Source organism: Phacochoerus africanus, chromosome 8 (genome assembly GCF_016906955.1).
Source record: "Phacochoerus africanus isolate WHEZ1 chromosome 8, ROS_Pafr_v1, whole genome shotgun sequence".
Classification (NCBI taxonomy): Eukaryota; Metazoa; Chordata; class Mammalia; order Artiodactyla; family Suidae; genus Phacochoerus; species Phacochoerus africanus.
Genome location: NC_062551.1, coordinates 145120121 through 145144714, shown reverse-complemented (window position 1 = coordinate 145144714; position 24594 = coordinate 145120121). Strand labels below are relative to the sequence as shown.

Below are 24594 nucleotides of genomic sequence, written 5' to 3'. Positions count from 1 at the left end.
CCGCACTCTGCTTTCAGATGTCCCTGCCCGGGTCTGGCCCCCACCTTCTACCTGACCACCTGACTCATACACCTGCTGCTCATCTGATATCAGTTCTAGTCTCCTCTGGACTTGGGCATCCCAGCTCCAGGGCAGCTCCAGGAAGGAAAGAGAAGCCCACCTCCTGCAAGTGAGGAAGCAGGATCATCAAATGATGACTAAGTCAGGGCACTTAATCATCAAATTGCGACCACTGGGAGTTCCCGTCGTGGTGTGGTGGAAATGAATCCGTCTAGGAACTGTGAGGTTGCAGGTTTGATCCCTGGCCTCGCTCAGTGGGTTAAAGATCCAGCGTTGCTGTGAGCTATGGGGTAGGTCGCAGATGAGGCTCGGATCTGGCATTGCTGAGGCTGTGGCATAGGCCAGCAGCTACAGCTCTGATTAGACCCCTAGCCTGGGAACCTCCATTTGCCGCATGTGGGGCCCTAAAAAGCAAAACAAACAAACAAAAAAAACCCAAAAAACAAAACAAAACAAAAATTGTGACCATCTATTGAAGTCTACCACGTGTCAGGCATTTCACATGCAATAGCCCTGCAAGGTGCTCATTTTACAGATGAAGAAACTGGGTCCCCGAAGTCCTACGTGAACTTGCTTAGGGTCCCAGAGCATCCTCACGGGGGACCAGAAGAAAACCAAAGTCAGTCTGATTTTCTCCACTGAATGGGCTTCCTCCCTTCGGCTGCTGTTCCACTGGGTCCTCCAGGTCCTTATCGTGTTCCCTTCAGCCTCCCCACTTCCCAAGGCTCTTGAGAGTGCCCTGCACAGGCTTGGCACTTTGCGGCAGCACAACAAATAACTGCCGAACTTGTGCAACACTATAATGTACATCTGTAACATATAATAGTGTACATTAACGATATTTCAACAAAAAATGTTTTAGTAAGAAAATAAGTGCGGAACTGAGTATGTGCAATGGCCCCATTCAAAGGCGGGAGCCTTGTGACCCCATCTTTGAGCAGATGTTGAAAGCTTTGTCTTTCCCTTCATCTGGTACCTTTCTTCCACTTTTTTTTCCCTCTTTTTTTTTTTTCTTTTAGAATCTGATTTCTCTGACGCTTAGAGAAGCTTCTCTTGTTTTGCTAGTGCATCAAGGAGATGAGCTCCTTGGTAGCTGGGCTAGGACCCAAGGAGACAGATGGCTTACGGCCACTTTCCCAGCCAAAACGAAACATTCTTTGAGGTTCGCAGGTACACCTACATGACAGTCCATTGCCCTTTGCTTCCCAACCCACCTGCCCCGCCAAAAAGGAGACTGGCTGCTCCACCTTTCACCCACCCTCCTCTGCATCCCCCTCCCCCGACAACCTAAAATATCATAATGCTCTATTTTTTTCCTGTCAAGACATTCTGCTATGTTCATATTCAGCCAATTCCACCTAAACAGAAATAATGGGGCAGTGTAGGAGAGCAGACGACAAAGAATGCCCTGGAATTCACTCTGGACTTCCTCCTGATGGGGATCCTGGGCCCTGCACCCCCGTTAGTGTAGCAAAAAAAAAACATGAACCCTTGGTTCAAATCCTGAATATACTGCTAGCTCTGTGCTGTTATTAATTTCTCTGAGATTCTATTTCTGTATTAATAAAACAATATGATCTATCTAGGCTTGTTTGAGGATTGGGATATATATAAAGAACCAAGGAGGGGGAGAGGGAGGGAGTGGGATGCACTGGGAATCTGGGGTTAATAGATGCAAACTCTTGCATTTGGAGTGGATAAGCAATGAGATTCTGCTGCATAGCACTGGGAAGGAGCATGATGGAGGATAACGTGAGGAAAAGAAGGTAGATATGTATGTGTAACTGGGTCACTTTGCTATATAGCAGGAAATTAACAGAATGCTATAAATCAGCTATAATGGAAAAAATAAAAACTATTTAAAGAAGGGGAAAAAAAAAAAAAAAAGAACCATGCTCTAGGAGTTCCCGTAGTGGCACAGAGGAAACGAATCCGACTAGGAACCATGATGTTGCAGGTTTGATCCCTGGCCGTGCTCAGTGGGTTAAGGATCTGGCGTTGCCGTGAGCTGTGGTGTTGGTTACAGATGCGGCTCGGATCTGGCGTTGCTGTGGCTCTGGCATAGGCTGGCGGCTACAGCTCCAATTGGACTCCTAGCCTGGGAACCTCCATATGCCACAGGTGTGGCCCTAAAAAGACAAAAAAAAAAAAAAAAAAAAGAACCACGCTCTAATCCTGGCATAGAGTAAGCAACCAGGAAATATTTATTCCCTTCTCCCCTCACCCTTCCAGGTCAGCTCCGATACTCACACACCAGAAGCAAGATGCCCTGTTAACAAAGGCAGAGTGTGGAGGAAGGACATTCATCCCGATGCAAGAAAAGCACATACTGTTGCCACAGAGTTGTTTAAATAACCTGAGCAAAAGGACAACGCTCTCTGCAGATGTTTTGGTTAACTCTGGAATTTATTAAAGAACACAGACTGTTCAGATTTTAGCAAGTTCTAACATGAGGCAATAATAAAAGGCTTTCACCTCATGTTCATTCCTGACTTGATTATTATCAAATATTTACGTTTTCAGAAATGGCCATTCCTGAATCACCTGAAGAGAAGTAAATATTCATCAACAAGGATACTACGTGCCAAGCAGTGACGCGTTAATGCTCTGTAAGAATATCAATTGCTTCCTAGCAGCTTTGAGAATGTGGAGAAACTGGGAGGAGGGGATGAGGTGGATGGAGAAAAGAAAGGGAAAAGCCCTAATTTGGGAGGAAAATTACACATCACTACTAAATGGTTCTGAATCAAGATCTTCTGTTCTGGGCTTCCCGTCATGGCGCAGTGGTTAACGAATCCAACTAGGAACCATGAGGTTGCAGGTTTGATCCCTGGCCTCACTCACTGGGTTAAGGATCCAGCATTGCTGCCATGAGCTGTGGTGTAGGTCGCAGACACGGCTCGGATCCCACGTTGCTGTGGCTCTGGCGCAGGCCGGTGGCTACAGCTCTGATTCGACCCCTAGCCTGGGAACCTCCATATGCTGCGGGAGTGGCCCTAGAAAAGGCAGGGAAAAAAAGACAAAAAAAAAAGAGATCTTCTGTTCCTTCAAAGAACTTCTCACTAATATATTGGCTCCATAAATGTCCACATTAAAGTTGATGACCTCCAACACTTTGGCGTTGGTATTGATACAGGCAAGCATCCTAAATATTCATTTTTTAAAAATCTTATGCTGCCTACAAGAAACTCACCTTAGGACAAAGGATACATGTAGATTGAAAGTGAAGGAGTGGGAAAAAATATTTCATGCCAACAGACATGACAGGAAAGCAGGAGTTGCCATACTCATATCAGACAAAATAGACTTTAAAACAAAAGACATAAAGAAAGACAAAGAATGACACTACTTAATGATTAAAGGATCCATCCAAGGAGAAGATGTTACTATCGTCAACATATATGCCCCAAATATAGGAGCACCCAGATACATAAACAAATATTAACAGACATAAAGGGAGAAAATGATGGGAATACAATCATAGTAGGAGACTTTAACACCCCACTCACACCAATGGACAGATCCTCTAGACAGAAAACCAATAAAGCAACAGAGATCCTAAAGGAAACAACAGAAAAGTTAGACTTCATTGATATCTTCAGGACACTACATCCAAAAAAAATCAGAATATACATTCTTCTCAAGTGCACATGGAACATTCTCAAGAATTGACCACATATTGGGACACAAAGCTAACCTCAACAAATTTAAGAGCATAGAAATTATTTCAAGTATCTTCTCTGACCACAATGCCATGAAATTAGAAATCAGCCACAGGAAAAGAAATGAGAAAAAACCTACTACATGGAGACTAAACAACATGCTACTAAAAAACCAATGGGTCAATGAGGAAATCAAGAAGGAAATTAAAAAATACCTTGAAACAAACGATAATGAAGACACAACCTCTCAAAATCTATGGGATGCCGCAAAAGCAGTGCTCAGAGGGAAATTTATAGTGATACAGGCCTTTCTCAAAAGAGAAGAAAGATCCCAAATTGACAACTTAACCCTCCACCTAAACGAATTAGAAAAAGAACAAAAAAGACCTAAAGTCAGCAGAAGGAAGGAAATTATAAAGATCAAAGAAGAAATCTATAAAATAGAGATTCAAAAAACAATAGAGAAAATTAATAAAACCAAGAGCTGGTTCTTTGAAAAGGTAAACAAAAATGACAAACCCCTGGCTAGACTCACTAAGAAGAGGAGAGAAAGAATTCAAATACGCAAAATTATAAATGAAAAAGGAGAAATCACAACGGATACTGCAGAAATAAAAAAAAACCATAAGAGAATACTATGAACAACTATATGCCAACAAATTTGACAATCTGGAAGAAATGGACAATTTTCTAGAATCTTACAGCCTGCCAAAACTGAATCAAGAAGAAACAGACCAACTGAACAGACCAATCACTAGAAATGAAATTGAAGAAGTCATAAAAACACTCCCTACAAATAAAAGTCCAGGACCAGATGGCTTCACAGGAGAATTCTATCAAATATATAAAGAGGATCTGGTACCCATCCTCCTTAAACTTTTTCAAAAGGTTGAAGAAGAAGGAATACTCCCAAAGACATTCTATGATGCTACCATCACCCTAATTCCAAAACCAGACAGAGATACCACCAAAAAAGAAAACTATCAACCAATATCTTTGATGAATATAGATGCAGAAATTCTCAACAAAATCTTAGCCAACCAAATCCAACAACATATCAAAAAGATCATACACCATGACCAGGTTGGGTTCATCCCAGGTTCACAAGGATGGTTCAACATACGCAAATCAATCAACATCATACACCACATTAACAAAAGAAAAGTCAAAAATCATATGATCATCTCAATAGATGCACAAAAAGCATTTGACAAAGTCCAACATCCATTCATGATCAAGACCCTCGCCAAAGTGGGTACAGAGGGAACATGCCTGAACATAAAGCCATTTATGAAAAACCCACAGCAAATAGAATACTCAATGGAGAAAAACTGAAAGCCTTCTCCCTCAAATCTGGAACAAGACAGGGATGCCCACTCTCACCACTGCTCTTCAACATAGTACTGGAAGTCCTAGCCACAGCAATTAGACAAACAAAAGAAATAAAAGGCATCCATATAGGAACAGAAGAGATAAAACTGTCACTGTATGCAGATGACATGATACTATATACATAGAAAACCCTAAGGACTCAACCCCAAAACTACTTGAACTGATTAATAAATTCAGCAAAGTAGCAGGATATAAGATTAACATTCAGAAGTCAGTCGCATTTCTGTATACCAGCAATGAAATATTAGAAAAGGAATACAAAAATACAATACCTTTTAAAATTGCACCTCAGGAGTTCCCGTCGTGGCGCAGTGGTTAACGAATCCGACTAGGAACAATGAGGTTGCGGGTTTGATCCCTGCCCTTGCTCAGTGGGTTAACGATCCAGCGTTGCCTTGAGCTGTGGTGTAGGTTGGACCCCTAGCCTGGGAACCTCCATATGCCGCGGGAGCAGCCCAAGAAATAGCAAAAAGACAAAAAAAAAAATTGCACCTCAAAAAATCAAATACCTCGGAATACACCTGACCAAGGAGGTAAAGGACTTATATGCTGAGAACTATAAAACTTTAATCAAAGAAATTCAAGAAGATGTAAAGAAATGGAAAGATATTCCATGTTCATGGATTGGAAAAATCAACATTGTAAAAATGGCCATACTACCCAAAGCAACCTACAGATTCGATGCAATCCCTATCAAATTGCCCATGACATTTTTCACAGAACTAGAACAAACAATCCAAAAATTTATATGGAACAACAAAAGACCCAGAATTGCCACAGCAATCCTGAGAAACAAAAACCAGGCAGGGGGCATAACTTTCCCAGACTTCAAGAAATATTACAAAGCCACAGCCATCAAAACAGTGTGGACCTGGTATCAAAACAGACAGAGAGACCAACGGAACAGAATAGAGAACCCGGAAATAAACCCTGACACCTATGGTCAATTAATCTTTGACAAGGGAGGCAAGAACATAAAATGGGAAAAAGAAAGTCTATTCAGCAAGCATTGCTGGGAAACCTGGACAGCTGCATGCAAAGCAAGGAAACTAGAACACACCCTCACGCCATGCACAAAAATAAACTCCAAATGGCTGAAAGACTTAAATATACAACAGGACACCATCAAACTCCTAGAAGAAAACATAGGCAAAACACTCTCTGACATCAACATCATGAATATTTTCTCAGGTCAGTCTCCCAAAGCAATAGAAATTAGAGCAAAAATAAACCCATGGGACCTAATCAAACTGAAAAGCTTTTGTACAGCAAAGGAAACAAAAAAAGAAAACAAAAAGACAACTTACAGAATGGGAGAAAATAGTTTCAAATGATGCAACAGACAAGGGCTTAATCTCCAGAATGTATAAGCAACCTATACAACTCAACAGCAAAAAAAGCCAATCAACCAATGGAAAAATGGGCAAAAGACCTGAATAGACTGTTCTCCAAGGAAGATATACAGATGGCCAGCAAACACATGAAAAAATCCTCAACATCACTGATTATGAGAGAAATGCAAATCTAAAATACCACGAGATACCACCTCACACCAGTCAGAATGGCCATCATTAATAAGTCCACAAATAACAAGTGCTGGAGGGGTTGTGGAGAAAAGGGAACCCTCCTGCACTGTTGGTGGGAATGTAAACTGATACAGCCACTATGGAGAACAGTTTGGAGATACCTTAGAAATCTATACATAGGAGTTCCCGTGGTGGCGCAGTGGTTAATGAATCTGACTGGGAACCATGAGGTTGCAGGTTCGATCCCTGCCCTTGCTTAGTGGGTTAACGATCCGGCGTTGCCGTGAGCTGTGGTGTAGGTTGCAGACGCGGCTCGGATCCTGTGCTGCTGTGGCTCTGGTGTAGGCCAGTGGCTATAGCTGCGATTCAACCCCTAGCCTGGGAACCTCCATATGCCACAGGAGCGGCCCAAGAAAAGGCAAAAAGACAAAAAAAAAAAAGAAATCTATACATAGAACTTCCACATGACCCCACAATCCCACTCTTGGGCATATATCTGGACAAAACTCTACTTAAAAGAGACACATGCACCTGCATGTTCATTGCAGCACTATTCACAATAGCCAGGACATGGAAACAACCCAAATGTCCATCGACAGAGGATTGGATTAGGAAGATGTGGTATATATACACAATGGAATACTACTCAGCCATAAAAAAGAATGACATAATGCCATTTGCAGCAACATGGATGGAACTAGAGACTCTCATACTGAGTGAAATGAGTCAGAAAAACAAATACCATATGATATCACTTATAACTGGAATCTAATATCCAGCACAAATGAACATCTCCACAAAAAAGAAAATCATGGACGTGGAGAATAGACTTGTGGCTGCCCGATGGGAGAGGGAGGGAGTGGGAGGGATCAGGAGCTCAGGGTTATCAGACACAACTTAGAAGAGATTTACAAGGAAATCCTGCTGAGTAGCATTGAGAACTATGTCTAGATACTCATATTGCAACAGAACAAAAGTGGGGGAAAAAAATGTATACATGTAAGAGTAACTTGATCCCCATGCTGTACAGCAGGAAAAAATAAAAGTAAAAATCTTAAGCAATTCTCCATCCGCCTTGTATTCAGGTTCTAGTGCTACCATCTACTCATTCACTGAGATTTGCTGTGGTAGAGAGAGCCAGGAGAGAAACAGAAGAGACAAATCGACAGTGCCCTGCAGACTGGGGTCTGTCAGGGCTGAACGGGGCCCCTTCCCCGTTCCGGTGCATCCTGATCTTCCAAAGCCATGCAAATACCGCCTACCTCTCCGAGACCGACACAGCCTTGGACGTATTTACCAGCTTCGGACGATCAGATGTCCATCCTACAAACATAAACTAAAGGTGCCTTCAATATGGCAGCTCCACGGCCACGGATGAGAGTCCCAAGGAACAGGCTGTCTTCATCTCCCCTGCAGTGGACACGTTCGTTGCCATGTGCAGCCAGGGAGGTGTGCTTCTTAGATTGGACCCCCGCCTTCTCTATTCCAAATGTTAAAACATGTCAACCCACACAGAACCTATGAACCAAGACAGTGTGACTTCTACTGCTATTTCTAATACACACCTAATTTCCTTTTTTTTTTGTCTTTTTGCAATTTCTCAGGCTGCTTTCTGCAGCATATGGAGGTTCCCAGGCTAGAGGTCGAATCGGAGCTGTAGCTACCAGCCTACACCAGAGCCACAGCAACGCAGGATCGGAGCTGCGTCTGCAACCCACACCACAGCTCACGGCAATGCCAGATCCTTAACCCACTGAGCGAGGCCAGGGATCAAACCCACAACCTCATGGTTCCTAATCGGATTCGTTAACCACTGTGCCACGACAGGAACTCCAAATACACCTAATTTCTGCCAAATAACGGAAACAGGGCCCCTGAGTACATTCTGCCTAGAGTGACCAGGACACCCCATTTTCACTCCCCACACAGCAGCTGCCGGGGACCTTTTTCTCATCTTTTTTTCACCAGCCAAATAAAGCAGAGCTACGCTGCCTCTTGATCTTCCAAACAGGAACAGGTGACACAGGGGTGAACAAAAAGCACTGAACTGTGGACTCCGACATTTATAAAACTCTGTGATGTGGGGCAAGTTACTTACCTGCTCAGAACCTTGGTTTCTGCCTGTGAAACGGTGATTATGCACAGGATGGAAGTGAGAATTAAATGATATAATTTATTTTTCTAACAACGTTTTATATATATATATATGTTAAATTATGTAAATGACTAAATTATAGACTCAATAGGACAATGGATTATTTTCAAAAGGTTAATTAGCATACAAAGGACATCCAAGAGGGGAAAAAGCCAAAATGCTAAGGCACACCAGGGACATACCAGGAGCTAATACTGCCAAAAAGCAAAAATAAGAAAGGGGTTTTGGCCGTTGTTGCTTCTCTCCATCTCCATGGCTGCACACCCATTCACCCAGAAAATCAAGGAGTCCTAAGCATAGCAAGGCCTTTCTGGTCTTGGTCACCCCAAGAGGCCTTCATTGTCTTGAGAGTAAGCAAGCTTTGAGCTAACCTCTACCATCTGCAGTGAATAGTAACTCTCAGAATATCTTCCTAGTTGGGTATTCACTCTTCTTGTTATGAGATATTCAAGGCACCCTGCACTCTGGCACCAACCTACTCTTTTCCCCTAGCAGTCAGGCCTCCATACCTGCAGATATGAAACTCACAGATACAGAGTGCTGACTACGGGACTTGAGCATCTGCAGATATGGGTATCCACGGCAGGTGCTAGAACCCATTCCCCGCATACTCCAAGGGGTGACTCTATCACCCCCATGAAATACCTCCTGCTCTGGCTACACCGGGGTACCTACTCCCCAGCTCCCAACCAGCACCTGCAATTTCAACTCCCCGCTTCTGCTTTTGCTCACACAGGACTCCAAGGCTGGAATACCCACCCTTCTCTTTTCCACCTCCCCAAATCCAACCCACTGGCCAAGGCCTGGCCTAAGCATCCCTTCCTCGATGAAATCTCCCAAGCACCCCTCTGTGATTTCAGTTCCTGAGACTACCCCAACTTCTATTACCAGGCCAGTATGGATTGCTATTTTGTGACCTCTGTGTGGTGCTAGCTGTTCAAAGCTCTTTCGAGGGAATGTATTAAGGGCCTTGGCATTGCTGTTGTTAATGCCATATAAATGCCTAATGTTATTATAAATGCTATATAATTCCTAGATAAATGAAAGCCGTTACTATTAATATAAACATTTCACACTTCCCCTCCCCCTCTGGCCTCGTCTCTTCACAGGAGCCAGAGTAATCCTGTTACAATGAAATCAGATCGTGTCACTGCTCTATTCGAAATCCTCCAATTGTCTTCCTATCTCTTAAAAATGGCCCCTGATCTGCCCTCACCCTCACCCTATTACCTCGATGGCTTCGCTCCCTCCAGCCACACTGGCCTCACTAGTCTTGAACACACCAGGCACACTCCCCCTTCAGGACTTTTTCACTTGCTCGTATCTCCAGAAATCAGTATGACTCAGCCACTCCATTTTTTGGGGTCTTTACACAAAATGCAACCTTCTCAGTTATATATACATGTTTTTCAAAAGACTCTTCACTAGAAAAAAGTTAAAGAAGAAAACAAAGGGAGTTCCTGTCGTGGCTCAGTGGTTAACGACTAGGAACCATGAGGTTGCAGGTTCAATCCCTGGCCTTGCTCAGTGGGTTAAGGATCCGGTGTTGCCGTGAGCTGTGGTGTAGGTCACAGACATGGTTTGGATCTGGGGCTACTGTGGCTGTGGTGTAGCCCGGAGGCTACAGCTCCGATTAGACACCTAACCTGGGAACCTCCATGTGCCACAGGAGTGGCCCTAGAATAGGCAAAAAGACGGAAAAAAAAAAAAAAGAATACAAACCTAAAAACTTGTTTCCTACCTTTTTGTCATTTAATATTAGTTTTTAATTGTTTGTTGTTTGTTTTTGGTTTTGGAAAGGAAGAGGTTTCTCTTACATATTTAGAAACAGCTCTTTTTTGCTTTCCCGACAGCTTTGATACTATTCCCCAACATGGGGCTGAGTCCAAACTATTCAAGCATTTCCACCCCTTTTTTTCTTTTCTGCCTCTCCAAAAACCTTAAAAGGTGGGTGGAGGACTCCCATCAGAACTTTCAAAAAGATAATGTATCTTATATGTGTCCCACACCTGGAAGAAGTTCCTTCAAACATCATCAGTCTCCTGCAAAACAACTTTAGACCTAACAACCACATGGCACAGTTTCCCAGGGCCGCCTCAAAACCACGCAGAACTAGGAAAGACAGTTCCAGCTCAAAAACTGAGTGCAGGAGTTCCCGTCGTGGCACAGTGGTTAACGAATCCGACTAGGAACCATGAGGTGGTGGGTTCGGTCCCTGGCCTTGCTCAGTGGGTTAAGGATCCAGTGTTGCCGTGAGCTGTGGTGTAGGTTGCAGACGTGGCTTGGATCCTGTGTTGCTGTGGCTCTGGTGTAGGCCGGCAGCTACAGCTCCGATTGGACCCCTAGCCTGGGAACCTCCATATGCTGCAGGAAGCGGCCCTAGAAAAGGCAAAAAGACAAAACAAACAAAGAAACAAACTGAGTGCAAGGAAACTGAGCTTCTGAAAAGTGAGCTATAAATAGCTAGTGGCAGTACCCATTACAGAAAACAGATTTGTTTTTTTTTTTATGTATTCCATTTCAGTGCTCAGAATTCTGTAAGGAATTATATATAATATAACCAAGGGCTAGCTAACCACCCTACATCCCATTCAAAAGTCCAAGCTATTCTATTAAGATGCCAGTTATTTAACTCTATAAAAAGCCTGGTAAGAAGTTCCCACTGTGGCTCACTGGTTAACGAATTTCACTAGGAACCATGAGGTTGCAGGTTCGATCCCTAGCCTTGCTCAGCGGGTTGAGGATCCAGCATTACTGTGAGCTGTGGTGTAGGCGGTGGCTACAGGTCCAATTGGACCCCTAGCCTGGGAACCTCCATATGCCACGGGTGCAGTCCTAGAAAAGGCAAAAGACCAAAAAAAAAAAAAAAAAGAGCCTGGTAACTATTATAGCAGCAGCAACCAACTGATAATATAAGACATGTTATCTCTCTCCAAATGACAGAGCCACTAAGCACAGGAAAAGCTCATGTCCTTCCTTCAGGACAAGCCTGGAACCAAAAGAGTCTGCTAGGATGGAATTACTCAGGAGAAGTTTTGTACCAGGAAGCAACACATCTCTCTAAGGAAACAGGCAAAGGAGTTTAAAATGAAGGAGGGGTAGATTCAGGTGCTGGGCCGAGGTTGCTCAGGAACCAACTAGCTAGACTCTGAGCTGCACCACGGCCCACCCCAGAAATTTTGGCCTAAGAAGCTACAGTGAAATGGGTTGTGTTACACAAAGGGAGGCTGACTTAAGAGCAACCAGTATGATGACATAGTCTGAAGGGATATGAAATCAAATCAATTCAATCATCTATTCACCATTTACTGCTAGTCTGTGGTTAAGAATGAAAACTTGGAAGGCAAATCATGGATTGAATATTTACCAGCTACACAATGTGAGTCAAGTTTCTCAGGGTCTCTAGGAAATGGAATATTCATGGCATCTCTCTGCAGTACTTGGGACAATGCCTAGCATAAGACTACGCATAAAAAATATTGCCTGGTATTTAATTACTCTTATTACTGGTTGAAGGCCTATATGGACCAAGCACTGATAAATCCTGACACAACTGTAAATAAGTGATTTCTGCCCTCAAATAACTGAGAATCTAAAGTGGTGACAGGCACATATGGTTTATATGAGCTACATTACATTATAATTGTCAGTCATGTACTCAATGATAATTCATTGAGGGGTGAGAACTTGGACTCTGGGTTAAAAGCCTTGCAAAACGACTCACTAGCTGTGTGACCTTGGCAAATGTATGAGGGAATGACTGCACCATGTCTGTGTGGAGCTGATGCCTGGCACACAGAAACAGGCTCAGTGCATGTCTCCACAATGCATTCAACTTACATTTTCTAAGCCGCAGCATTCTCATGTATAAAACAGTGATAATAACAGGACCTCAAAAGAGTATTATGAAGAATTAGGCAATTCAACAGAGAGAGGACAGTACTTTGAGTAAAAGTTACTAAAACAATTGGATATCCTCATTAAAAAAAAAAGTCAGTGAAAAAACATTTATCCAGACCTTATACTACATATAAAAAATACCCAAAAAACAGGCTATATGCCTAATTACAAAGCCTAAAACTTTACAACTTCTAAAGGAAAATATAAAAGAAAATCTTTGTGACCTCGGGGTACACATAAGACTTCTTAGATGTTTGAAAGCACAAGGCATTAAAAAAAAAAAAAAACTAATAGATTTCATCAAAATTTTTAAATTTTGGTCTTCAAGAGAGATTAAGAAAATGAAAAGCAAGCCAAGACTGAGAAAAAAATACTTGCAAATCACACATGTGATAAAGGATTTGTATCCGCAATACATAAGGAACTCTCAAAACTTTTTAAAAACTCAATTTTCAATAAATGAGTAAAATATTTGAATAGCCATTTTACCCAAGAATACCTACAGATGGCAAAAAAGCACATTCAAGGATGCTCACTATCATCAATCATTAGGGAAATTAAAACCATAATGAGGTACTACTACAGATCTATTAAAATGGCTAGAATTTGAAAAACAAAAACAAACCGACTCGACCAAGGGCCAGGACATAGAATAATCAGAGCTCTCATTCTCTTAAACCAAAGGGTACAGACATTTTCAAAAGTAGTCTGGAAATTTCTAACAAAGTTACACTTACCATACAGCCATACCATACACTCCTAGGTATTTACCCCAGGGAAATGAAAACTTACGTTCACACACAAACTTTTAGCAAATGCTTTTAGAACCTGACACAAAACAGCTAAAAACTGCCAACTCCCCAAACGGCTTTCAATTGGTGAATGCATAAACAAACTGTGATATATCCATAATGGACTACTACTCAGCAGTAAAAAGGTATAAACTACTGATACCTGCAAACCACAGAATCTCACATGCAACACGGAATCCCCATGCAACATGTTAAGTGAAAGAAGTCAGACCAAGAACCACGTAACAGTATGTATCATTCATTATATGACATTCTGGACACCACATGGACAGAAAACACATCTTTGTAAGGAAGAGCGGTTCCATACAAAGGGATATGGGGAGATTGGGGAGGGGGTGGTAATACAATTATTTTATACCTTAAATGTGGTGGTAGCGGTTACGTAACTATGCATTTGTCAAAAATTGCAGAATTTTATAAAAAGGGGGGGAACTTTTACTGAATTCAAATCATAATTATTTTTTTTAATGGAAGAAATAAAAAGAATCACAGATAGGAGTTCCTGTTGTGGCTCAGTGGTTAATGAATCCGACTAAGAACCATGAGGTTTCGGGTTCGATCCCTAGCCTTGCTCAGTGGCTTAAGGATCCGGCGTGAGCTGTGGTGTAGGTCACAGACGCGGCTTGGATCTGGCATTGCTGTGGCTCTGGCACAGGCGGCAACTACAGCTCTGATTTGATCCCTAGCCTGGGAACCTCCATATGCTGCGGGAGCGGCCCTAGAAAAGGCAAAAAGACCAAAAAAAAAAAAAAAAAATCACAGATTCTACAATTCCAGCCTGGGCTTATGCGGATGTTGATGTCATCATCTGGAAACCTACATCACTTGGGCCAAAGCCAGAGGCCAGAGCCCAGCCTCTGATGAAAGTACGAAAGCATGTTCTGTCACCACCCTTCTCTATTCATTCCCCACTCACTCTGTCACTTTTTTGGGCTTGGGTGAGCCCAAGTAACTGGCCACTGGAAAAAGGCACTTAAGGGAATTGGAGACTGCCAGGCTCTCAACGGAGTCCTACTGGCGGGGGGGGGGGGGGGGGGGGGGGGGGAAGCCTTCTTAAATCACAGTATCACATTTGAATGGAGCCTGAGAAGCTATCAATGCAAACCTCCTGCTTCCTGGAATTGAATCATACCAGAGAGGGAGCTATTTAAACTTTTCTTAAAACAGCAAAGAAACTAGGCAAGGCGGAGGGGAGCTGGATGTATCTGAGTTTAATCATAGAATCCTTTAAGACTACAGTTCCATTAGTGATTTCCTTCAAAGTACAATCAGCCCAGGCTGGACTGACACCATTTCCAATCAAAGTGAACTCTAATAAGTGCCAGTTTAAATGTGGTTTTTACATTAAGGAAAAAAAAAGTTAAGCCCACAACTTAGGAGTCTGCTTTACAAACACTGAAAAGCATGTTTCAATGGAAACAGTATTTGAAACAGAAGATTACCTGGATTCTATTCCCAACTCTGCAAATAATTTGAACACTGACTGGCCAAGTTTACTACTTATCCTTCCTATCCTTCTCATGAAACAGAGATTAAGGAGATATGGCAAGTAGAATTTGTTACAATAAAACGTGAAAGCAGGAGCTCCCATTGTGGCTCAGCGGTGAACAAATCCACCTCGTATCCGTGAGGAGGTAGGTTTGATCCCTGGCCTCGCTCAGTGGGTTAAGGATCCGGCGTTGCTGTGAGTTGTGCAGGTCACAGACCCAGCTCAGATCTGGCATGGCTGTGGCTGTGGCTGTGGCTGGCAGCTGTAGCTCCAATTGGACCCCTGGCCTGGGAACTTCCATATGCTACTGGTTCAGCCCTAAAAAAGAAAAAAAAAAAAAAGTGAAAGCAGTTAGACATTACTAAGACTACTACGTAGGGACAGAGTACCAAAGGTGATGTTACTGACTAACATTACTAGCAAAACAGTATTGATTAACCAGAACTATGCTGCTCTACCTAACAACAAAGAGAAATTCCACTGGAAGAATTTTCAAGATGTTGGATTTGATCTCTGTTAGGCTGCCATACGCTATAACATTCCAACATACTCAGGCACTTAGAAGTTTTTTAAAAATCACCTGCCATGGGCAAAAGATACCTAACATTTCTTATAAGACACTATGTTATCCTGTAAGAGATTTGAACTGTAGGTAATTGAAAATGCAAATAAGAGCTTTGACTTCACTTTGACTAACAGGTTCTTATGTGAAGGGGACAAAAAAAAAAAAAAAAAATCCAGGCATGAGTAGGGTCTCTTTTCATGTCATGATGATTCTTTAACCCAGGTTTTTATTTTTTTTTAATTATTTATTTACTTTTTTGCTTTTTAGGGCCGCACCCACAGCATATGGAGATTCCCAGGCTGGGGTCTGATTGGAGCTACAGCTGCCAGCCTACACCACAGCCACAGCATCACCAGATCCGCATTTGCAATCTACACCATAGCTCACAGCAACACTGGATCCTTAACCCACTAAGCGAGGCCAGGGATCGAACCTGCAACCTCATGGTTCCTAGTTGGATTTGTTTCTGCTGCGCCATGACGGGAACTCCTAACCCAGGTCTTTAGAAATGAATGAAACTCAGGCCACATCCTAGGTCAGAACTGATTCACCATGTTGCTCTTTGTATTAGGCCATTCTTCACAAACACTAATGAAAGAAGCTGATATTTACTAAGCATAGATGCCAAGCAGTGAATCAGGTACTTTACAGTCATTGGATTACTTCGTCCCGACACCTAGAAAACTGAAGCTCAAAAAAGACAATCAAACTCACTTAAAATCACGCAGAGGGCAGGCATCAGAACTGCACCTCTGAGAAAGATCTGAGACTCTACTCAGCTTCCGTCTGTAACGTGCAATCCTCAGGATACTTACACACGCACTCTTCCAACAACTCCCACCCCTACAAGTAACAAATGATTTTTTTCCTCTACAAGACAAACAACCAGAGTGGCAAATAAATGTCACGGAAGGGGAAACAATGAATTATTAACCTATTAGTAATATTAGTATTAAATTCTCATACTGATTCATAGGAAACATAGAATAGGTATTATCATTTGTTTATATTTGGGGAAATAAAAATTCAGAAAAGTTATATAATTTACTGCAAATTAAAAAGATACTACCTTATTCTAGTAAAGAGCGTTAAGAGTTTCCAAAGTGTTTTTTCACCAATCCATATCAAATTTATTTATTTATTATTTATTTTTGTCTTTTTGCCTTTTCTAGGGGCACTCCCTTGGTGTATGGAGGTTCCCAGGCTAGGGGTTGAATCGGAGCTGTAGCCACCGGCCTACGCCAGAGCCACAGCAACGCGGGATCCGAGCCGCGTCTGCAACCTACACCACAGCTCATGGCAACGCTGGATTCTTAACCCACTGAGCAAGGGCAGGGACCGAACCCGCAACCTCATGGTTCCTAGTCAGGATTCGTTAACCACCGCACCACGATGGGAACGCCCATAATCAAATTTATTAAGCAAATAGTTATTAAGCAACAACCCGGATTCGTTCTAGGAGTTGGGGAGCTTGAGTGAACAATACAAGCAGAGATCTGGACCCTCATGGAATTTACATGCTAACAGAGGAGAGAGAACATAGGCAATAAATAGAAGAAGCGAAGCAGAATAAGAGGGTTTGGGAGGATCCAAAGAGGAAGAGCAGGGTGCAATTTTAAATAAGGGGGTCAGGGAACTTTGAGAAGGTAACATTTGAGCAAAAACTTATAGGCCTTGGCATGCAAGCATCGGACAACGTTCCAGATGGAGGAAATTTCCTGTCCAAACACCCTAAAGAGAGAGCATACCCTGTATTCTAGAGGGACAGCAAGGAGGTCTGTGTGGATGAAGGGGAGTGAGGGAAAAGAAGGAAGAGCGGAAACTGGAGGTCAAGAAAGGGCCTTGTCTCAGGACGTTGGGACATGGAGCGTCTCGGGGTGGTGGGGGGTAAGAAGAAGACTTAGCTTTTACAAGGACAATACTGCCTACTCTCTTGAGAACTGACTAGGTGTGTGGTGGGGTTGGGGGGGGGGGGGGGAGCCAAACCAGAGATGCAAGTATAGAAGACTAGGCAGCCTTCTAGGCAAAAGATGTCAGTTGCTTCGATGACGGTGGGAGCAATGCAGATGGTGAAAAGTGATCTTTGTTGGAGATATTCTGAAGGTGGAACCAACAGAATTTGCTAACACACTGGATATTGGGTATAAGATTGACGAGTTGAGGAGGACTCCAAGGCTTTTGAACTGAGAGGCTAGAAGGCCAGTCTCCATCAACTGAGCTGCAGAGGCTGTGGGTGGAGCAAACTCTGGAGGAAAGAGGCGTTCAGTATTGGACATGTCAGCGGGAGGCATCAAGTGGGCTGTTCCATATACAAGTGTGAGTTCAGGACAGAGGTCTTTAGAATTTGAGGATTTTAAGGCACATAAATAGTATTTACAGGAGTTCCCGTCGTGGCTCAGTGGTTAACGAATCCGACTAGGAACCATGAGGTTGCGGGTTCGGTCCCTGCCCTTGCTCAGTGGGTTAACGATCCGGCATTGCCGTGAGCTGTGGTGTAGGTTGCAGACGCGGCTCGGATCCCGCGTTGTTGTGGCTCTGGCGTAGGCCGGTGGCTACAGCTCTGATTCAACCCCTAGCCTGGGAACCTCCATATGCCGAGGGAGCAGCCCAAGAAATAGCAACAATAACAACAAAAAGACAAAAAAAAAAATAGTATTTACAACTATTTATTCAGAAATTCAAAATTCTCTGGGAGTTCCTGTGGTGGCTCGGAAGTTAGCAAATCCGACTAGCATCCTTGAGGATGTGGGTTTGATCCCTGGCCTCGCTCAGTGGGTTAAAGATCCACCAATGCCATGAACCGTGGTGTAGGTTGCAGATGCAGCTCAGATCCTGCGTTGCTATGGCTGTGGTGTAGGCCGGCGCCTACAGCTCTCATTTGACCCCTAGCCTGGGAACCTCCATATGCCGCAGGAGCAGCCCTAAAAAAAAAAAAAAAAAAGACAAAAAGACCAAAAAAAAAGAAATTCTCTAACTGAAAAAGATCTTTCATGCAAGTCACCCTCATTGTTGATTATGATAAATAAAGTCTAAAGAAATAGAGCGATATGTCCAAGTCAGACACATACAAAGAAACACTAACAGAGTTGGTATTCTTTAGCCTGGAATTTTCTTGAGAATACAGCACTCCCATCTAGCACAATAAATAAAAGATTGTTCTTTGAAGGCTAAGTAAAAGGGGTTCAACTTCCAGAAAAGATTCATGCAAATCTGCATAAAATATGGAACCATTTTCTCCCCCTTTCTTAAAAAGCACTGTTGAAAGACATTAAACTTACAGTATATTATAAACATTCCATAAATGTTTAATAATAAAGGAACAAATTTGCCATTAAATTGTCCAAGCTTACGGTGACATTATTTGACAATCGAAATCCACTTATCAAAGTGGCTACATTTAAATATTTTTAACTTACCTGATATTTAAGCCAATGAAGTTTGTCCATGTGAAAATATAATCTCCACCAAAGACCATTCCAATATAAGTTATTAATATATTCTAAAAAGAAAAATGGCAATATACAGAGGTTTAGTTGAACGTTTTCAATATTCATATAAACTTATCCACACTATGACCCAAATATCTATCCTTAAAACACAAAAGTAAACAGACAATAACCAAAACCCAGTGATCCTCAAATGAGTGTAGTTATGAGCATGAAGACTAATTAAGAACAGTAACAGTAGCCTCTTCCCAATCTCTCCAGAAGCTAAATGCTTTCACCTAAACTGAAGAAAGCAAAAACAGAAAGGATGCCTGCCTGCCAGCAGCTCATCCAAGCAGCTTCCCTAAGTGTGAGCCAGACCTTACATGGCCCTCTTTTAAAAGCTGCATGACATTTCCAGTGATGTCACTGCCTCCTGACCCATTTCATTTGAAGGAGGCTCGTTTGTCTTCAGCCAGGAGAGCCAAGGGAACTGGAACATTGAGCTGTGTAGTTCGTGGCTTAAAGCCTGAGGCCTTTTTCATCTGACTCTGTAACTCTAGTGCTTTAGGATCCAAGAGGCCACAGCATCCCTGCATTGCACGAGAATAAGCGAGGTGGCTTGCTTTCTAAAAAAGCAAGATAGAGAGAAGGAGGTCCTTGAGCATCTGGAGGGAAGCGTGCAGTTGCCCAGGGACTGACTTTCTGATGCCTCAGTTGTCAGTACCGAGGGAAGGGGGTGCCGAGGTAAAGCTTCTACTGTTCCTCTAAATTTCCCTTTGTACCCCCAACAGAGTTGTGTCTACCTGACCTCATTTTATTTATTTGAGAAAAGTTTTATTTTTTAATTCATTTATTTATTTTGCTCTTCCCTAAGGGTCGACATTATAATTCAGAATAGAGAAACACTGCTAATTTTTTTTATTTCATTTTTAAAGTTTTACTGAAGTATAGTTGAAATACAATGTCGAAATATCGGCTATACAACAAAGTGATTCAATCATACCTCTACATACATCCATTCTTTTTCGGATTCTCTTCCCCCATAAGTTATCACAGCATACTGGGTACACTGCTATTTCTAAGGGTGGACAACACCCAGGCAGGTTTAGCAAACTTAAAAAAAATGCTTTTTCCGTCCACTGAGATAACAGCTGACTTGTCGAGAGAAGAGTAAAGAAGGAAAACCTGCCTACAAGCATCTTTCCCTCTTTTTTGAAAAGGGAATAGGGGGATGGTGGAGAGTTTACCGACGCAAAGACTGTTTCTAAAGGAATCTTTCTTGGTACCTTAAAAAAAAAAAAATCACATGGGAAGTCATCTCATAGTAGCATGCCTCCGACTCCTTTAAGCTTCCAGGTACAAACACCTTCCGCTTATCTGACTCCCTTTTAATTATCCTCAGACCACAAAGGTGAAATAAAATTTTACAAATTTTGAACTACTATTCAATTCTTCTGTAACCTCCCGTCTTTCACATTCTTAAGTCACTGCCTCCCTCTATTACAACTGCCAGAAACAGTAAAGGTCACAAATATTTTTAGTACCTGGGCTCTCTTAGATTTGGCCTATGAAGCAGAAAGTAAAGCACCAGAGTGTTTTTAAAAAGCCAAAACCAGGGAGTTCCCATCGTGGCTCAGTGGTTAACGAATCCAACTAGGAACCATGAGGTTGCAGGTTTGATCCCTGGCCTCACTCACTGGGTTAAGGATCCAGCATTGCTGCCATGAGCTGTGGTGTAGGTTGCAGACGCGGCTCGGATCCTGTGTTGCTGTGGCTCTGGTGTAGGCTGGTGGCTACAGCTCTGATTGGACCCCTAGCCTGGGAATCTCCATGTGCCTGGGAGCGGACCTAGAAAAGGCAAAAATACAAAAAAAAAAGGCAAAATCAGGAGTTCCTGTTGTGGCGCAGCAGAAATGAATCTGAGTAGTAACCATGAGGTTTCAGGTTCGATCCCTGGCCTCGATCAGTGCGTTAAGGATTCGATCAGTGCGTTAAGGATCCAGGGTTGCCATAAGCTGTGGTGTAGGTTGCAGACGTGGCTCAGACCCTGTGTGGCTGTGGTGTAGGTCGGCAGCTGTAGCTCTGATTAGATCCCTAGCCTGGGAACCTCCATATGCTGGGGTGCACCCCTAAAAAGCAAAAAAAAAAAAAGAGGGAAAAAGCAAACTTCAATATTACTTTTATAATGGAGTGCCCTCTGAGAGAGCAGTCAAAATTATGTCAGCCTCTTTTAGGTCTAAGGATGGAGAGAGAAAGTTACTTTTGAGCAGACTTTCTTATTATTTGAGGGGGGGGGGAAATAAACTTAAACCCCAAGTCATAGTAAACAAGGCTGGTGGGCAACCTGGGAAAATGCGGAATACGGAGAGTTCCCTGGAATCCAGAGATCCAGGGAGAGAGAGACTGACTTGCAGAAACTGCTCAGGGAACTTGAGAGAGGAAAAGGAGAGAGAACCCAATCCCCGTTGCTCAACATCAGTCAGAAGTGAGAAAAACTTGACATCCACATTAGGGCATTCCAACCCAGGTTTGCTCTCAGGAAGGACACGCATACCCGCAAAGCAGAACTCACCGAAAGCACAGAAGGGTCTGCGCTGGAAGCTCAAAACCGAGACGGCAATTCTCAGGGGTTAAAATACCTGAGACTCAGCTGGCAACCCTGACGATTTCCATGCTCTGCTTTAGAGATTCTGATTCAATATACCTGAGGTGGGCCTAGGCGCTTCCGCTTTAACTAGCTCTCCTAAGCAAGTTTCCCACGACACTTAAGAGGAACAGGGAGGCTGACCCAAAGGTTTATGGGGCGCCAGGCTCCTCAAGCACAGGTGCAACTGCAACTTAGCTACAAAGGATGTAACTGGGAGGCTAATGAAAGAAGCTCCACCCAAACCAGCAAGGACATCAGGGTACCTCCATCTGTCTGAAGGCAAAACCACAAGGCCATGGGAAGCAATCGCAATTGTAAGCCACAGCTGACCCTTGAACAAAGGCATCAGGGGCGCAGTGGGAAATCCGAGTGTAAAACTCATCAATGGGCCTCCTTATCTGCAATTTGGCACCTGTGGGTTCCACAGCCGCAGATGGTACAGTACTAATAGCTACCATGGAAAAACCCTCATGTTACGTGAACCTGAGCAGTTCAAAACTGCATTGGTTCAAGGGTCAACTGGAATCATAAGATCCAGTTTGTTCCCCTCCCTTTAGAGTCTGGAAGTAAGACTGCTCCTTTTGGACTCAGTTCATATGGTTGTATGGGGAGGAAATATCAAAAAAAAAAAAAAATACTAGACTATGTTAATGAGAGCATGACTGTACTTGTACCCCATGCGGACAATGATCAAGACCATACATTGAGAAATTCCAAGCAAACAAGGTTTCGTTATTTAGCAAATAACTTCCCTGCACCATCCCTCTTCTTGGTGAAAAACGTGGCACCAATTCTCCTGTCTCTCATGTTCTTGCAGTTTGTATTCTGAAGAGGCAAGCCATCGACTTTGCTCATGAAGCAGTCACCTTATAAAACCCAAACAGGGCTGAGAGCTAATTTGAGGGCTAAAGCTGTCTCAGCCAGCCCGGGCCTTTGAAGGCTTATTTCTAGCTTTCACCGCAATTCACACAGCTGACTCGTTACAGCTTAACTTAGAATTCTAGTCACACCAAACACTCCCAATTCCAAGATTTCTGGTTACAGACCCCCAAACCTAGTTTCTAAAATGAGGGCAGGTGGTTTGGGGTTAATAGATGCAAACTATTACATTTAGAATCATAGACAATAAAGTCCTACTGTATAGCACAGGGAACTATATCCAATCTCTCCTGGGACAGACCACGATGGAAAATAATATTTAAAAACAAAGAATGGGAGTTCCCATCGTGGCACAGTGGGAAACGAATCTGAGAACCATGAGATTGTGGGTTCGATCCCTGGCCTTGCTCATAAGGATCCTGCGTTGCCGTGAGCTGTGGTGTAGGTTGGCTCAGATCTGGCGTTGCTGTGGCTGTGGCGTAGGCTGGTGGCTACAGCTCCGATTAGACCCCTAGCCTGGGAACCTCCATATGCCGCGGGTGTGGCCCTAAAATGAAATAATTAATTAATTAAAAATAAAGAATGTGTGTGTGTGACTGAGTCACTGCTATACAGCAGAGATCGGCACAACATTGCAAATCAATTAAACTTAATACAAAAATTTTAAAATATAGGAGTTCCCATTGTGGCTCAGTGGTTTATGAACCTGAAGAGTATCCACGAGGATGCAGGTTCTATCCCTGGCCTCACTCAGTGGGTTAAGGATCTCGTGTTGCTGTGGCTGCAGTGCAGGCTGGCAGCTGCAGCTCTGATTGGACCCCTAATCTTGAAATTCCATATGCAACAGGTGCGGCCCTAAAAAGCAAAATTAATTAATTAATGAAAAAATAAAACTTTTTTCAAATAAATAAAATGAGGTCAGGTAGACACAACTCTGTTGGGGGTACAAAGGGAAATTTAGAGGAACAGTAGAAGCTTTACCTCGGCACCCCCTTCCCTCGGTACTGACAACTGAGGCATCAGAAAGTCAGTCCCTGGGCAACTGCACGCTTCCCTCCAGATGCTCAAGGACCTCCTTCTCTCTATCTTGCTTTTTTAGAAAGCAAGCCACCTCGCTTATTCTCGTGCAATGCAGGGATGCTGTGGCCTCTTGGATCCTAAAGCACTAGAGTTACAGAGTCAGATGGAAAAGGCCTCAGGGTTTAAGCCACGAACTACACAGCTCAATGTTCCAGTCCCCTTGGCTCTCCTGGCTGAAGACAAACGAGCCTCCTTCAAATGAAATGGGTCAGGAGGCAGTGACATCACTGGAAATGTCATGCAGCTTTTAAAAGAGGGCCATGTAAGGTCTGGCTCACACTTAGGAAAACTGCCTTGATGAGCTGCTGGCAGGCATCCTTTTCCCTATAAAATGGCCAGAACTCTCCCAGGAAGAGAAGAGTCCTCACTGGGAATTAAAGGGACACACCTGTCACTACCGAGCTAGTCACCTGCTCTGTCGGAAACAGGCCTGCTTCTCCTTCCTCTTCCCTTAGATGATACATGGCCTTTCCCCCTGCTCCTCAGAGCCAAGCTTCCCAAAAGCAGAGATTAATGCTCTTAAAGACTTTCAGAAACCATCAGCACAGTTTGCCAAACTATCAAGACAATCTGTGAGTAAGTAAGAATTATGGGGTTTAAGGCCACAGCCAGACTTCTTTTAGAGGAACAATTTTAAAACAAAGCAGGTACCCAACAGAGAAGAGTATTTTTTTACCTCACCTTAATACAGCCAACTATTGTAGTTGTAAGAGCAGAATTATACTGCGTGCAGAGTACTGTGGCGTACATCAAGATAAATCTGGAAAAAAAAGAAGGGAGAGGTATCTAGAAGTTAAGATCTGATTGCTTCCTTTACAATCATCTCTAGCTAAGGAAAACAATCAGTGTCAGCCATGCCAACACATTCTACTAGTCACTGACTGGCTGTGAGCTTTCCCTGCCTCACTGCTGCTGACACTGCAGCTTCAGATGTTTTAAAGTTTCACTAGGGAGTTCCCGTTGTGGCACAGTGGTTAATGAATCTGACTAGGAACCAGG

At 43.1% G+C, this 24594-nt stretch overlaps 1 protein-coding gene across 2 annotated transcripts in view; it reads right to left on the bottom strand.

Moving 5' to 3' along the window:
- Window positions 1-24594, bottom strand: part of SLC35D1 (solute carrier family 35 member D1) — a 59534-nt gene that overhangs the window by 1897 nt on the left and 33043 nt on the right. For both annotated transcript variants that reach the window (XM_047788733.1, XM_047788734.1), the window contains 2 exons: window positions 24277-24355; window positions 18978-19060 (listed from right to left, as the gene is read on the bottom strand). In XM_047788733.1, the coding sequence (XP_047644689.1) occupies window positions 18978-19060; window positions 24277-24355 (162 nt within the window). The remainder of the gene's footprint in view (window positions 1-18977; window positions 19061-24276; window positions 24356-24594) is intronic.